The sequence below is a fragment of the Triplophysa dalaica genome, chromosome 25, assembly GCF_015846415.1.
Source record: "Triplophysa dalaica isolate WHDGS20190420 chromosome 25, ASM1584641v1, whole genome shotgun sequence".
Taxonomy (NCBI): domain Eukaryota; kingdom Metazoa; phylum Chordata; class Actinopteri; order Cypriniformes; family Nemacheilidae; genus Triplophysa; species Triplophysa dalaica.
Window position 1 is genome coordinate 924,112 of NC_079566.1, and position 17,215 is coordinate 941,326.

A 17,215-nucleotide genomic window follows, 5' to 3' on the forward strand; every position below is an offset into this window, starting at 1 on the left:
ATAATTCAAATGCTCCTTCAGATGTTAAAATCATTTAATCACACTACAGCATTCAAAACCACAGAGGAGCAGAGGTTTCACAATTTAGGGCCAGAGTGAGGATTATTGTGAATATAAAAACGTGAAGCTCAACTTTACCATAAATAAACAATTATCTTGTATTGTTAAATAACTCAAATGATTATGTATTATACTTTGCTGATTGGACGAAAATATTTTGTTGGAGTTTCTGCTTACACCACAAGGTGGCAGCATGATATAGTAATATGACAGAATACCTCTGTTTTGGTAAAAATAGCTGAAATTCATTTTAAAAGTTATTTTTGTTTATTTTCTTAAGTGACTTTTATTCTTAATACTGCTATGTAGGTTTAATTTATTTAATTTATGGTTTAGTTTAGTTTTTATTTATTTTAAGTTGCAAATTTAAGTGTCCCCACCAAACATTTTTTCAGCATTATTCATTAGTTTGTTTTACACAAAAAAAATGAAAAACTTAAAAGCTGACATAAATAAATTCAGCAAAAAAATGTTTAAAAAATATTAGTACATAATCAGTGTTGTTTTCATTATTTGTTTAGTAATTTGTAAATACAGTGGCAAGAAAAAGTATGTGAACCTTTTGAAATGTCTATGTTTTCTGAATAAATGTGTCAAAATGTCTGATATGATCTTCATAGAAGTCAAGGTTATTGACAAACACAATGCGTCTTAAAAATAATAACACAAAAAAGTCTGATATTTCATGTCTTTATTAAACACACTCATTCAACATTCAAAATGGCAGTGGAAAAAGTAAGTGAACCCTTAGAATTAAAAGCTGGTGGACCCCCCTTGGCAGTGAAAACCCCAACCAGGCGCTTCCTGTAGCTGTGGATCAGACCTGCACATCTTTGACAAGGAATTTTAACCCATTCTTCCTGGCAGAACTGCTTTAGCTCTGTCATATTCTTTGGACGTCTCAAGTCAATCCATAGCATCTCTATTGGGTTGAGGACTGGGCTCTGACTTGGCCACTCCAAAAGACGGATTTTGTTTTTCTAAAGCCGTTCTGTTGTGGACTTGCTCCGGTGTTTTTGGTCATTGTCCTGTTGCATCACCCAACCTCTACACAGTTTCAGGAAACCATAGACATTCTCACATTATCCTGAAGTATTGTCTGATATACTTGGAAAATCAATCATCCTCTCAATGATTCCAAGCTGGCCAGGCCCTGATGCAGCAAAACAGGACCAAATCATGATGTTTCCTCCACCATACTTTAAAGTTGGGATGATGTTTTCTTGATGATATGCAGTGCCCTTTCTACTCCAGATGTAGTGCTGTGCGTTTTTTCCAAATAGTTCAATCTTAGTTTCATCAGTCCAAAAAACATTTTGCCAAAACCGCTGTGTAGTGTCAGTGTGCTCTTTCGCAAACTTCAGGCGTGCAGGAATGTTATTTTTAGTAAGCAGCGGCTTCCTTCGTGGTGTCCTACCGTGGATACCCTGCTTGTCCAGTGTTTTACGTATTGTAGACTCAGGAACAGAGATGTTAGCAAGTTCCAATGATGCCTTCAAATCTTTGGCTGTCATTCGGTGTTGTTTCTTTACCTCATTGATGAGTCTTCGTTGCGCTCTTGGTGTCATTATGATTGGGCGCCCATTTCTTGGTAGAGTTGCAACAGTCCCAAAGTGTCTCCATTTGAAGATTGTTTGCCTTACTGTAGACTGGTGAATTTCTAAAATCTTTGAAATAACTTTGTAACCCTTGCCATCTTTATATAAATCAACAATTCTCGACCGTAGATCCTCTGAAAGCTCTTTTTGGCGAGGCATGGCTCACATATGCGTGTTCTTCTTGTGAAGAGCAAACTCCAAAAGTTTGAGGGGTTTTTATCAGTTAAAGTAGCTGTAGCTCACACCTCCAAACTTATTATCTTAACGAGACTCCAGATGTGCTTAAACCTTTTTTGAGGTCATTAACTCTAGGTCTCACATACTTTTCTCCACAAGCGCTATGGGTTTTTTTGGTGGTTCTAAATATAGACATGAAATATCAAAAAAGATTTGTGTCATTATTTTTAGACGCATTATGTTTGTCAATACCCTTGACTTAGATGAAGATCAGATCACATTTTATGACAAATTTATTCAGCAAACAATGAAATTCCAAAGGATTCACAGACGTTTTCTTGCTACTGTATTCATGCAGTAAACTCTCCCTGCATCCTGCCAGCACCATTCATTACACATACTAAAATAAAGATTCAGATGAATCTATTCAGTTGTGTGTCTTAATTAAGTTAAGCCGACAACCTATCTTTGAGTGTCATAAACTATAATAATATCCCTGGTGTATTTTAGAGTTTATCAGAATAAATGGATAGAGAGTTATAAGCTTTTGCCAGCATTCAAACAGCACAGTTACCAGGGCTTAATTCACTTCATTGATTTCATTTTACATAGATCTTACATTGTTACATTATTGTGCTGTGCTTTTATTAAATAAGTTGTATTACTTTTTTATTCTCTGTCCTTAACTATAGTTATTAATGTCTACTACTAATTTTCATGTCATTTTGGATACATGCATGAGCTTTAATAATTTGAATCTGCGTGCGTGTGTAAGAGAGCTTTTGGTTTATCATTGTCAAGAGCATATTTCATATTTACTCAGCTCACAGATGCTGAAGAACTGTAAGATCTCAGTTCATAGAAACTGTCCTTTGTAGTTCATGCCAACCGATTGAATCAGATTAACTATGGCTTTGGTTTATCAGGTTAACCTCGGGTTAGACCTGCAGTTATAATACACCATCGTCACCTTAAACTTTCAACTGAGATGCCAACTGTAAAACTGTTAAAGGTTTTTGTAACTAATTTCAAATGTAGTTTGATTATCTTTTGCACATTATTATGTGAAAACTTTCCCTTTTTCAACATCTGAACAGTCTACCCATGCACCCCACCCTGCCTATTTTTGCTCTATTTATTCAGTTATTCGTTTTCACCTCCCTCCATCTCTCTGTCCTTCACACCTTCTTGGTTTAATATATTCATTTCATGAAGTCTGAAGCTAGCCTTTCAAACAGACGGCCATTTAATGTCTTATCATGAGTGGGCCACAAAGGCCCTGGCTGCACTTGCACCATTAGCATCAGCATAGCACAGAAATGCCTTAACATGACTGACATCTTCTCTAGTGTCATTGCTTTGATTGACACGTCACCTGAGCAGGTGGGCCAAAAGATAGTGATATTATTATTTAGTCTCGCGTGAAAATGCAAAAATGCATTATAAAAGATTAAAAAAAATACAGGATGTGGGGTTTACTGTTTGAACAGTTAAAAAGAGGATTTTAAATATGTTATTTTTTATGTATGAAATATATCAAGTATTCTGTACGCTTTTGGAATTGAAAACTACATTGTGATAGCTGTGGGATATTATATATGGGACATTTTCCATAGGCCTATTAAATGAATCATGTATTTGTTTATTTTAGGGCTGTCAAAAATGAATCTTGATTAATTGTTTCCAGAATAGAAGTTCATGTTTACATAATCTCTGTGTAATGTATATCTATTTTGTATTTAGAAACCCATACATGTTTTGGAAATATAGTATTTATTATATATGAATATTTTTCTTATTTGCGTGCATGTGCATATTTTATAAATACAAAATTAAAATACACAGTAAACCGATATATTATGTAAACACAGACATGTTATGTAATCACAAACTTCTATTCTGTGTGTGATCAACCGCGATTAATCGTTTGATAGCCCTAGTTTATTTGCTATTCATTGCCTGAAATAGAAATGTAACAAGAATTTCAATATAACCTTAATAATATCAGATATTTGTTCAGTATAAAACCTATAGACTCAACCGAACAATAATTCACTATTTGTTGCTTGTCTTGTCTTTCTTAAAAAAAAATTGAAATCAGAAAAAAATCTAAAAAGAATTCTTCTTTACCAGGGATTTAATAGATTTGGTTTAGTTCACACAATACTGTCCAGGCGTTGTTTGGCCCCTGTATGACCTTTGGGTTTGAACCTCGGTCAAAAATTATAGATATTATGAGCCTCTCTCCGAACACGTTTTTTTTACGAATACGGGGTTTTGATGACGTCTTGTATTCCTCAAAACGTTTAAAATGTCGTTTAATGCTTGGGAATCATGTGTTTGATTATAGAGGATCCATAAATCGGTCTGTTTGTCACAAAGTAAGAATTTGACCAGGTCCAGATGTGCCTCTGTTACTGACTTTTATTATGTTCTTCTGTCTCCAAAACACTTAGATTAATGCAGCATCTGTGACCGAGCAAACAGAACATAAACACTTTCAAAGAATGTAAATGAAATTGTTTTCTTAACCACCTTTTTGTCCTTTTGTGCGATGGTTTATTTTTTCGGAAGGTTTGCGGTTGTAGTCACTTCAAAAGTGCAGCTAGAGGTCTCCGTTTATTCCATCGTGCACACTGAGTAACATTTGTTTAAACGTTTCTTTAATAACACTTCTAAACATTTTATTATTCTTAACATAATATGAATTAATGTAGCATTAAAATGATTCATGATTTATTTTCAAATGTTCGTATTGGAATGGTGTTGGATATAACTTACTAATATAAATTGTCTAATCATATGACGCAATATACTATGTCCAACTTCTTCAAAACAAACTTTGTTGTTAAAAAACAAACTTTTAGAGGTTTGAATGAATAGCCTCTTTGTCCTGCGGCGTTGATGCCCCACCGAGCTCCTATAGTTCAGGTGAAGCTCTGTCTCCTTTCTTGAAGGCCTTTATATTCCGTTTATCACTGATATAATCTCCATGCACACCCCACTCTCCTCCGAGTATAACACACATGCTGGGAGCTGGCATTTGAACAGCTGCGATCCATATTCCTCTGTCTCCATATTTCAGTCAGCTGTCGAGGTTGTGTAAGAAGAGCTTCGCATTCTGTGAAAACCGCAGTATGAACTTAAACAAGTTAATCGTGTAAATGTTCTGCCTGTTTTTTTAAAAACTAATTTTAGTTCGGTTATGTATTAGTATTTATTTTAAAGGATTTTGATTCACAGGTTTGGTAAAAATGAAACTGCATTCCAGTTAAAAACACCCTTTTATCTTTTTATTAGGCTACGTAATTAATTTTTAAGGTCATGTTGTCACATTTGTCGACAGATTCTGCTCTATCAAATTAAAAATTTCCAACTCTGATTGATAAACAACAGCTGCCTTTAGGGGTCGCCGTTGCCCTCCGATGCTTTTTTTGCGACAGTGAGAGCTTCGTTGTTATAAACTACCAATGTCTTTACGTATTTAGGATGACTCAAAACATTTCGATGAATTAATAAATGTTACTGTTGTTTAAAAACATGAATGGTGTTTAGCATGGTTGCGACATAATTTAAGTTGATGCATAGATTTTTTTTAAATTAGCCACTTAAACGTCAGAAGGACATGTTGATTGGCAGACAAATACCCTTGACAAAACAAAAAGAAAACGATTAATAGTTTCACTGCGTCAGTTTATCATTCAACATTTCGTTCTTTTTTAAAGATTATCATATTTTTCGCGAGGCAATAGCGAAACTCAATAATGTCTTCGTTTCATGTATTCAGTCATGGTTTTTGTGTGAATAATGCTGAATTATTCAATGTACAATTAGTGATGCCTTAAACACCCAGTTAATCTCATTTTCTTTATTACACAAAAATATATCATATTCACAATTTCTGACAAATAATTCTTAATAAATCTGTAAAAGAAAAGCAGGCGAGCTACATGGTTAACTCAGACATGCTCAAATGAAATCAACTGAAAGAACAAAAATTATATTGCAGGATGGAAGCGCAAAAGAAATACAATTTTTGGTCTATTTGAGGACGTAAATGCTGTTGTTTTATTGTGACATTAGATTCTTTAAATAATTTAGCTCTTTGAGAAAAGTTATGTGTTCATGAAATAGTCTTCAGAGCGCGCTGTGATGTTCATGATGAGACCTGTATGAGTAGAGAAAATGGCAGAATTTAGAAAATGCATCGAATCATGATTTTAACAAAATAATTTAATTATGACACACAGCAAATAGTTGAATAGTCTTTTAGTAATAAAAATCTATTGTTGGCAAATTTTCCCCGGTAACTCTTAAAAGTACTAGGCCTATGTTATTATTTGTTAATTACTTATTATTAAATAAAGCTTCGATGCTCATGTGCATTTATCAAAATATGGATTACACTTTCATGTCATTTTATCAATTTGCATTATTTAATTATAAACAATTTATACACAATAACAATTGTTCTTACAAAATGTAATTGTTTTAAAAAGTTGTTTTCAGTAAAAGTTGCTAGAAAGTGACCCACACTCTATTCTATATTTGATTGAACAATTGTTTCTCTAATTCATAAAGCAAACAATGGAAAGACTTGATCCACTGCTCCGTGTGCGTAATTTACCTGTCGTGGATGACTGGAAATGTTGGTCTGGACGCAAGTGTCGGAGATTCAATTCTTTGAACGTTCTCTTGATCTATGTAAAATTAAAAAGATGATTAATTAAAAACTTGCACTATAAACAAAATGGTATATTGTAGATTCAGTAAATGTTAACGCCTGATGTTTGTGTTAAATAATGTGACAACATTTAATTAGGCCTAATTGCATTATATTATGCATACGAACCGTTGTGTTTGACACTGAAACTGTCGGAAGAGTTTTCACTGTCCGCCTCTAGACACGGAGATCCAGGGGCAGATGATGGCTTCTTTTCGGGATTCGTAACGGGGCTATGGTTTGGAAAGTGACTGTTCTGACTTAAAAGTGAACGCACACCCATCAGAGAATTTGCGCTAAGGAAAGCTGCGCTCGCCCAGTTGTGTAGTTTCCCAATTTGACACGTATAAATTCCGTTAGTGGAGAGGAAAGCGGGATGGGGAGAGGGTGAGGCCCTGAGGCCTGTGTGCGTCGAGGGGATGCTGACTTTCTGCGTATTATCTGGACTTGTCGCTGTCTCCGCCAAAGACCAGATTTTAGGTTTGCTGTTTCCAGGCCTCTGACACACCGGTCCACCAGGAGAAACCTCTCCGACGCCTTTTACCACACTCTGCTCTTTATGAATGCCTAACACAGGGCTGTCCGTATTTTTTAGCGCTGATGAGGATAATATCCGTGGTGCTTCCACGCTTTCGAGTTGGTCATCCGACGTTTCTTTTTCCGCTGCCTTGTTTTGATCTACTGTGGGCTCCTCGGCCTTGTCAATATCGATTGTTTCCAGATCGATTTCTTCATCGTCTTCATTTTTGTCCACGTCGTCATCATTGTCACTGTCGAAGATGCGTCCGTCTCTGTCCTCCGCGCTGCGACCCCAGGTCACTTTATTTTCCTTCTTGAGTCTCCGGCGCGCATTGGCGAACCAGGTTGACACCTGCGTAAGGGTCATTTTAGTGATAATGGCCAGCATGATCTTCTCACCCTTGGTAGGGTACGGGTTCTTTTTATGTTCCTGTAGCCATGCCTTTAGTGTGCTGGTGGTCTCTCTTGTTGCGCTCTTGGCCCGGGACGGATCCCCGTACTGGTACTGACCATATGGGTAGAAACCGGGTGTAGTATGGACTGCAAATCCTTGTGGGTGAGCTCCGGGGTTATCCTTAAGCTCATACTGCGATCCCTGGGGAATGAAACAAATAACAATGAGGGAAAGTCGCTTTGGGGTATTTTGTTTAAAAAGATGCCAAACCTTTTTTTTTATTTGGCCAAAAAAGTTTGTTTAGTTATAGGCTAAATAAGGCCTTCATTTTCTAAGCACTACCAATAAAAACAAAGCTTACATAATTGTTTATCAAGTCTTAGAGTGCGATACATATTTAAATAAGTTAACAAAACAGATAAACTTGAAGCTCTGATCTTTTCAAATATTTATATAGATTGTAGAAATAAAAGCCTTAACGCTTGTGTTGATTTGAATCGGCAAGAATTGTTTCAGTAATTTGTTGAGTTTGAATAGGTACACTTACGGAGTTTATATTTTTTTAGATATTTCTTTGATTTAGGGTAAGCTAAAGGCTAATTACCAACATTTGATGCGGTTTTTATTTATTTCAGTTTTAAATAATTTCGGAGTCTTTTTAAGACTCAGAAAGATGTATTCCATGCTTGTTAAAACTTTAATGAATACATTCTAATAGTTGAACGTTATAAAAATGTAAATCTTACCATCTGAGAGAGCAGGGCCAGCTCGGCACTGTTGTAAGGTAAGAAGGCGCTGTAGTTTTGCACGGTCCACGGATTCGCGTACATGCCCAGCATTGGCGTGATAGCAGTCGCCGGATTTGAGCTGCTCTCGGAGCTTCCCTCGCGTGGAGAAGTGGGCATGACACCCGTTCGTTCGGCTCCGTACAGCTCATGGGAGGCGTTTAAAAACTGCGGGTAACCCAGCTGGGGGAACGACATGTCCAACTCCAGAGGAACTCTGACAGAGATTTATAGAAGAGATGAGCAATCCACTCGTGACAAAATCACTGCAATAACTCTCGCTCGGTGTAGAAGCGCGGCTCTGGTGATGCGTCTACCCTCCGGACCTCTCTCAATTTGAAGTTGACGGCTTGATTGGCATGCTACTTAAGCGCGAGGCCCCTCCTATCCGGGGCCACGCGATAAGTAGACTGCAGTGTGCATTATTGTGTGTGTTTGTGTGACGGTGTGTCAGTGTGTCAGTATAAACGAAGTGTTTCAGTTGCATTGCATACGTCTCGTTCGCGTCAAAGTGTTGAATATGACAACAAATATCTAAAACTGTAAATGTAATTGCAAAATAAACAGTAACTTGAAACAATTAAACAAGTACTATTGATACAGTGCAGTGTTGATTTTTTTACATTCAACATTTGACTCAAAAAGCAGTATAAATTCGTTGATATAGAAACAGCTTAAACATCATTATTCCCCATGTTTTCAATATTCTCATAATAAAATAAAACAAACTTAATAGCTATTGGTGACACATGCAAGTAAATTCAATTAAAAAGGCAGAACAAAAATATTTTTTCGTATGCGATCTCCATACGCATTAAATTCATTTGCCCATTTAGTTGAATTGTGCACTTTAATTTATAATCACAATTACAATCTTTACATCTTTTTTGCGCAATGAATTCGCCAAATCAGGATCCCATGCGCACCTCAGAACTTTATGCAGCGCGCTTCTGATATCGTGGAGTGGAGAAAACGGTCATAATGGAGCGTAATGGTGAATTGATGGAGCGCAGAGAATCATCATCACCACTCCCTCCCTCTGAGCGCGCGCACACACACAAGCGTTCTCATGGCGTGCCAGAGAGGGTCTCAGTAATGTCCAACAGGGAAACAAACGATCCCGTTTATGGTAATTTGCACATTAGCATCACACAGGTTGTCCCGTGATAAGGTGACAGGTTAATGAAATGCTCCATTCAGAGGAGCCATTTGATCCCTCTGAGAGGTTGTGATAAGGAGCCAACCAGAGAAGCCTGCAATTAAAATCACAGCGTATCTCTCTATCCCAGTATATTTTCTCTCTCCTCCTCTCATCCACTGCTAGTAATGAGGGCTAACACCCCTGTCTGCGCTAATCCTCCCCCTGGGTGCACCTTGCTATCAGATGTTAGCTTTGTAATTATTTATCCAAAAAAGTCATAATTCCATGCGCGCGCTGCAAATGAGTTTGGCGGGCTGGTTAGTCGATTCTCTTCGTGTCCTGTGAAGCGAAGAGTCGCATTTAATGATTTAATTACAGCAGTTAGCCCTTCATTTGCCAGGAAGGATTTTTATATTGTGTGTGTTACTGCATTGTGCGTGTGTTACTGCATTGTGCGTGTGTGTGTGTAGGTATGGCTGTACCAACATACTCCAATGTCACATTTTGCTTAAAAATGATGCTTTATATAATATCAACAGGTAATGTACAAGGATAGATGCATACTTTTAAAAATCATGACAACCAACTTCTAAAGACATTTTAAAGACATTGTCCAGTCCTAAAAATCTAGTTTTACTTGAAATATGCTCATATTCCTGCAAGGGTAGGTTTAGGAAATAAAAAATATCATTAAGTAATATAAAATCTATGAAGTCTATAAATTGACCTCAATAATATAGTGGAATAATAATTGTGTGTAAATTTATGAGTCTGTGTTTGAAATATCTGTGACAGTTCATGACGCTGCACAGGATGTGGTACATATTTTTCACCGCAGATTATACACAGACATTAAAGACAGCGCATGGCTGGTGTCACTTTGTTGAGAGATGCCAAATGCAAAACCTTGAGCCCATCATCATATAAATGAAACTACTTTCAATGCATTATTTATTTTAACTTTGCCGACTTAAAAAATCATGACAGCCTCAAAACGGTCGATTCATTGATTTGTTCCCTATATCTATTCGGCTTTCACGCTGCTTTGAGATTTGTTATGAGTTTATTTACGTTTGCTATGGTTAGTTTTCGAAGATTCTTTTCAGATCGGGTATGACTCTGTGCTGTTACTCTAAACACAATGGCCGAGATGACTTTAAAGGTGCAGACCTTTAAAAAGAATTAATTAAGTCAAGACAGATATTCAGATGTGGATGAAGCACCTTAAGATGGTGCAACAGAACGTCTAAGCAAGTGTTCATAAAGAGAACTGCACACAAACACACAGAACAAAGTGTTTTCGAAAAACTAGAAAATCCTGTCGCCTCACTGTTTTTAATTTAGTTCCTAAGACCATGCTAAGCATTTTTATCTTATTGCTAACATGTGAGATTGGAACGACATCTCCTTGTGTCTCTGCCCCCAACTGTGAGCGTTGGCACAGCACAGTTTTAATATGAAGGGTCTGACCCTGATTGTCATCTTTCACTTCATCTCCATCTGCCTCTGTATCTGATTTGATGACACGGGGGACCGTGGCTCATTTTGCAGTCCATTAACTGAGGGCAAGACTCAGATTCCCATGGGTCCCGGCGATTCCCCTTATTCCCTCACCCAGATACTCTCATCTGGTGAATCTCCTCACCTCTCTAACCTCCCCCTCAGTCGCTGACCTTTTTAACACTGTTGGCTAAACATTGCCTCCCTCTGTAATGAGCCATTAAAGTGTAGGCATTAATGACCGTTTTGTGTGTGTGTCAAGGCAATACGAAGCTGCAAGGAATTTCAGTTTCACTTTTTTTATTGACAAATATCATTATGGATTTTTTAAGTGTTTTATTGTGTTTGTAAGTTCCAAACATTTTGAATCCTCTCAGAAAAGAAAGGAGGAAGTTCTAATGGAGTGGAGATGAATTAACCCAAATTGTGTGATTGTGTGTGTTGTAGGAATGGAGTTTTACCTCATTAGATGACAGTCAGTACAGACGTGCATGCATGCCAACATCTCATTTCCTCCAGGAAGTCCTGAAGAAAGAGCTTCTGTAGGTACAGCTTGCAAAGGCCTTGTGTTTATTTTCTTTTAACGATGTGTACACACACACACACATGGTAAGAAAATTAACAAATTTTAGTCTCGAGTCCTTGTAATGGCTGACTTTGACTTTTACACTTGCTTAAAACTATATAGTAAGCACTAATGTTTGAAATAAAAAAATATAAAAATGTGTGACCCTACACCACAAAACCAGTCTAAAGGGTCACACTAGCTGAAGAAACTGATATTTATAAACAAATAAATAAATAAGCTTTCCATTGATGTATGGTTTGGTAGGATCTGACAATATTTGGCCGAGATACAACTGTTTGACAGTCTGGATTCTGAGGGTGCAAAAAATCGAAATATTGGGAAAATGGACTTTAAGTTATCCATCAGAGACACTGTTGCACACAGTTGCTAAGAAGAAACAGGGTTGTAGGCGTAATGACGATGCTGAAATTCTAATCTTAACATAGATACCAATCTTGAGTGGTTATATTCCCAAATTTCCGGCCATTTTTGTTTGTGATTTTGCTGCATCCACTCACAAAAATAAAGTTTTTAAGTATAAATGGTAGAAAATGTACAGAGTATCTTCTTGGAACATGATCTTTACTTAAAATCCTAATGATTTTTGACATTTAAGAAAAATGGATTGTTGGCTGTTGCATACTCATGCTACTTATGACTCGTTTTGTGATAACACATTTTGAGATTTGGACCCATAAATAAAAATATTGATTCATTTAACTTGTATACTTAATGATTTAAGTGGAATAAACATAAAAAAACTATTAAAAATAAGAAATACCCATAAGCTCTTGCGAACAAATGTTTTGGTTACTTACGCTTAAGACTAATAGGACATCAAAATTGTTGTTTATAAATGATCATAGATTGTGTAACTCATTTTAGTAGTATAGATGTTTTACATTATAAAAATAGTTTTCAATGTCATTCAGGTGATTTATGTTTGCTTTGGTAAACCGTGCTCAACACGTGATAGTTCTTTTCAAAATAATGAACATGGTCAAAACCCATTTTCAGGTGTATTTCTGTGGAGAATCAAGTTCGTTAGTTGAGTCAGGTATGAATTCTTTTAATACTTTGTTTTATTATTAAGTAGCCCAGATAAAAACGTCAACTTAACAATTTAAGTTCAATCTACATGCGCATCAAGTTAAGTGAACTTAAATATTTAACTTAACGGAAACTCGTTCATTGGTTAAATAAGAAAACGAGTTTAGTCAATCAATGGGATATCTGGATAATCCATGTCCTCAAGAAACGTATTGAAGACAAGATGAAACAATTGTTGACCACAACTGACCCGGAATTATGCAATTTTAGTTAACGAAATTGAACACATTATTGTAGGGAAATCCCAATTACCAAAATGGTTTTAACCCTTCATGATTTCCTGATAGCTCTACACATATTGTCCTTCACCAATGAGCCAATTACCCCTGCAGTGTGCATTAAGAGATGACCAGATGACTGTGCAGTAGAGCTTTTGTAAGTGACAAAGACCCAGTGATAATGAGTGTAGAGTCCATTGATGAGCAGCAGTTTGATGTCATCACAGCTTCATTTCCCTACTTGTGTGAGAACAAAAAACGCAGCAGCAGAGATTGAGAGATTTTAACACTGATGACCCTTTTAAGTGCAACGAGCTGTAGATCGTTGTGTCTCTAAAAGTCAACACAAAATTAACTGTTAGTTTAAAAACCACCACTGTGGAGAGTTAACACAACCATTTTCTGCAAAACCAAGTGATGCCGGCCTAATGTTTGATGTTTTCATCTTAGATTTTCTTTCATTATGGTTCACACCCTGAGGGAAAATGCCTCCACTAATACCTGCTCATCAGCAATTAGCGGGTGGGTTTAAGTTTGTATGTAATCGGTTCCTAAGAGAGTCAATAGGCGTCATTAAATGTCAGAGATCCTCTGATAACGTGAACTCATTCCAGCAAAGGTCAACTGCCTGTAGCCCGATACAGTAGATCATTGTCCAGACCTGAGCGTGGCCGGGCTGGTTCAGTTTCACCGGTTCACCAATTAACCAATTCTAACACAAACTGTTTGCTGTCGAACTCGAATCCGTCATTTCCAACAGAGTTTCTGGATTTAACAGATGTTTTACACGATTGCTGACTGAATCGGCGAAGGCCTCCGCCCACTCTCGCGAGGGCAACAAAAAGCTTTCAGGCAGGTCCTGCATTTGAATCCGTTTCACAGTTTATTTATTCCTTTGTTTTACCTCCGGTCGGTTTAATGCTTAGCATGCACTATTAGCCATTAGCATTGCTTTCAGGCTCACTAGGTTGCTGATCTTAGAAGCTTAAAGCGCTGCCCAGTGCTTTGTTGTGTTCATTGATGCTCAGAGGGGGTTCTGGGGTTAACACAATAGATGAGGGGGCAGGAGAGGTTGTCGGCTGGGCGGTGGGTTGGTTGGAAAAGGTACCCTGAAGTGGAACCTTGTTGATTCGGTCTTTTCGGTAACGTGCGTGGGATAACCTTGCATGCGAATGCCTCTCATTCCTCTTTATTGGATGAGAAAGCTTACGTCGTGACTTGATTGTCTTGAAAATATTTCAGCAGAGAAAGTTTGACATTTTGAATTGTTGTAACTCCCAGGTTTGCTTTAATGCAATCAGTCTTTTCCTCAGTTATTTATTTTTTATTATTCTATTGTGTCCCGTTACGTCTCTTGCCATCTGTCAAATTATCTCTCTATGAAGAACAGTCTGTTACATTCATTGCTAAAATCTGGCCACCGCACGAGCATGTTTTGCTTCGCCGAACCTCAGGGACCAACTGTCTCCCCCAGGACTGAGCACCCCTCGTGGGGAGGGATAAATAGGGTATCCTTTACAGAGCAGGCCTTCATCCACTCACCAACCCCCATGGAGCACAAGCTACATCAATCGACACCACCAAGCCTATTGTCTGCGCCAGGATTTAATCAGGTATTAGTTACCCAAACTGCGAGAGAAAGCTTAAAGACGGTAAGCATAAGTGATCTCCATAGTTACCTTACAGCTCATAGTCTTGAGTATTATTAGATTAAAGACGGCGAACTGCAGGAGGAATGGGACGGAGAGAAAGGCTAAATCCTATAAAAAGCTTATACAGCCTTTCGTATTAAACAGGCTGGATGAGGACTTGAAAGTAAACTTTTTGTTGGTAGTCAAGGCAGTCAGATTGGTCACTTACATCTGGCATCTCATTTGATGATTCCTGAAAGTCAATGTGAGGTTGCTCCCCCGGCCTCCAGTTCAACATTCCAGGATTTCCCTAAAATACGCACGCCGTCCAGGACTGTATCAAATTATAGGAGCTGGTAGAGACAGACTAGAAGACAAACATATGTCAGGCAGGAGCTGTGTTTTAGGAAAAGCTTTATTCTTTTCATGTAGGGGAGGTGGAGGCCTCTGCAATATTCGAAAGAATGTCGGCATTACCTGGAGTGTGCCCCATATGTTTCTACTTCCTGTCTGAAAATATTCAAAACTTCCTGAGATGATCTCCAGCCTCAACTGGAGGAAATTTCAACTCTGGTGTCACAGTCCACATCCCACCCATACCGAAGGGCTTATAATTACAAGAACAATATGTGGTGTGTGTGCAGACCTGCAGCCGGAACAGAGACAATGTTGTCATGAGAATTTGTGAGAAGGGTTCGAAAGAAGGGCGACCCGGGCTGCACCGATAGGACGTGATGGTTATGGTACAGACGCCAGACTGTCATTAAGTACTCGCTGGACTAATTATAGATTTAAACGTGTCTTAAGTTAAAAGAGAATATATCATTAATTTCAGACAGTGACAACCTCATGTTCTATTGCTACATTTATTAATCATGGGGTATTAATAATTGATGTTTAAACAGAACCCAACCGAGTATTTAATTTCATCCATTATATATCCCGTTGAAGAATGAATGTTGAATTGAATCGGTCGATATAGATAAAGCATATTTTACATTTTATCATCTCAGACACCCAGATTAAACTCGTTTCTCCGCTCATTAAATTCTAGGAGAGAACGAAACTCTCTCCTGAAACACAAATACAGAAACCAATTAGCAAGTGTGTGATTTCTTTTCCTAGTTAATGATGCTATTAACTCGTGAGAGCCCTCTTGCTGTTTCCGTTATCACTTGCCCCCGTAAATAGTCCCAGTTGATGCTTTAGTGCTTTTTTCTCAGTCTGGTGTAAGTCACCGGGTGTTTGCTGGGCTGTTTCTGTGCCATGTGGCTCTTAACTAATCAGGGACAGACCTGTGTCAGTAAACACACAAACACAAAGATGCAGGACTGGGATGGGAACTTCTGGTTCTGACATAACCAATGTAAGCACACACACTATCACTATACATACTATTATTTCAAAGATAAAAAAACAACACTACTAAAGATCTCTCATATTCACACACTTTAAAATACTGCAATATTATGAAATTTTTCATAATTACAGAAATAGACTTCAAAAGTCAAATGTAAAAAAATATTTTATATAAAACACTTTTTTAATTTTCAGTATTTTCTGCCGCCCCAGTTGCCAAAATATTACAGTTTTGTATGTTTTTTTACAGAATAATAGTTTAGTTAATAAAATATTTACTTACCCCTAACTCTATTAATAAAAGGTAGCTTTGAACCATCTGAGGCACTTTCAAATTGCTTAATTTACATTATTTCAAAATAAATTCCTGTTCATTTTGGGGAAAATCTTAATTCTATAAGATTTTTTTAATTTATTTAAATTAAAATTAGAAAAGAGAATCTGACTTTATACTTCATTTTACTCAATCTGTGTACTGTTTACTGCCGTGCAAAGGCAAAATGCCTTAACTTTGTTTTTGTTGAAAATTAGTTTTTTTGGGGGGGACTTTCAGGACCTCCTTTATTATGTGCATAATTTATTATGTATAATTTCCATCGCCTAAAGTCTTAAATCATTGACTCATAAATTAATTTGTCTCTGTTGGGGAGTATATTAACTCTATCATGTGGGAACATTCACAGGTTTTGTCGTATTTTTTAACTGACTATTTTGTATTTACACTTTACAAACTTTCCCTAATCCCCCTTCCCCCAGACACACTTGAGCCAGATTAAGTTGTGGAAGGGCAATGTAATGAAGCTTAATTAAGGAAGCCTGTGTAAACTGTTGTTTTAGCAAATATTTGACCAATAGCAGCACCTCTGTGATGCAAGAAGATAACCACATCTTTGTTTTCTCACCCAGCAGACATGGGTCCCCTTAAATAATAAGCTCACGTAATACAGGTCCAAATCTTATCATCCTCATCAAACAATAATAAAGATGTATTAGTCGATGTCCAAAGTGAAAGTTATACTTTTAATATTAAAACAAGCACAGAACTGGGGATAAAAACAGTGCCTCTTATTCTCTCCGTCTGAAGATGTTTGGGGCAGTTTCAGCTTTGGCTCACAGTGATATACTATATCCTTGAATAATGACAGCTCTATTTGTATTCCTCTCTCTCCCTTTCTCTATCTCTCTCGGCCTTCTCTCTCTCATACACACACACATAAAAAATCTAGATAATTACTTAAGTCATGACAGATTGTCTCAGCGTAGGTCACTTTATGGGGCACCCGCTCTCTCTTTCTCCCTCTCTTGCTCTCTTTTCTATGCCCAGCCCTCCTAGGAGGGCCTGATAGGACAGTCTCCCTCCAGGGTTAATGATTTCCGCCCGGTTGGCTGGCAGAAACTCTGCCAGCACAGGTTGGAATGAGGTAGCAGTGTG

General features: G+C 37.5%; 1 protein-coding gene across 1 annotated transcript; it reads right to left on the reverse strand.

Annotated features, from left to right (window-relative positions):
* Positions 1-5,858: 5,858 nt before the first annotated feature.
* On the reverse strand, positions 5,859-8,562 carry irx1b (iroquois homeobox 1b). The gene is made up of 4 exons (XM_056741662.1): positions 8,218-8,562; positions 6,688-7,672; positions 6,463-6,535; positions 5,859-6,003 (listed from the first exon to the last, which is right to left on the reverse strand). The coding sequence occupies exons 1-4, from the start codon at positions 8,452-8,454 to the stop codon at positions 5,973-5,975; spliced, it is 1,326 nt and encodes a 441-aa protein (XP_056597640.1). The 5' UTR covers positions 8,455-8,562; the 3' UTR covers positions 5,859-5,972.
* Between the last annotated feature and the right edge of the window lie 8,653 nt (positions 8,563-17,215).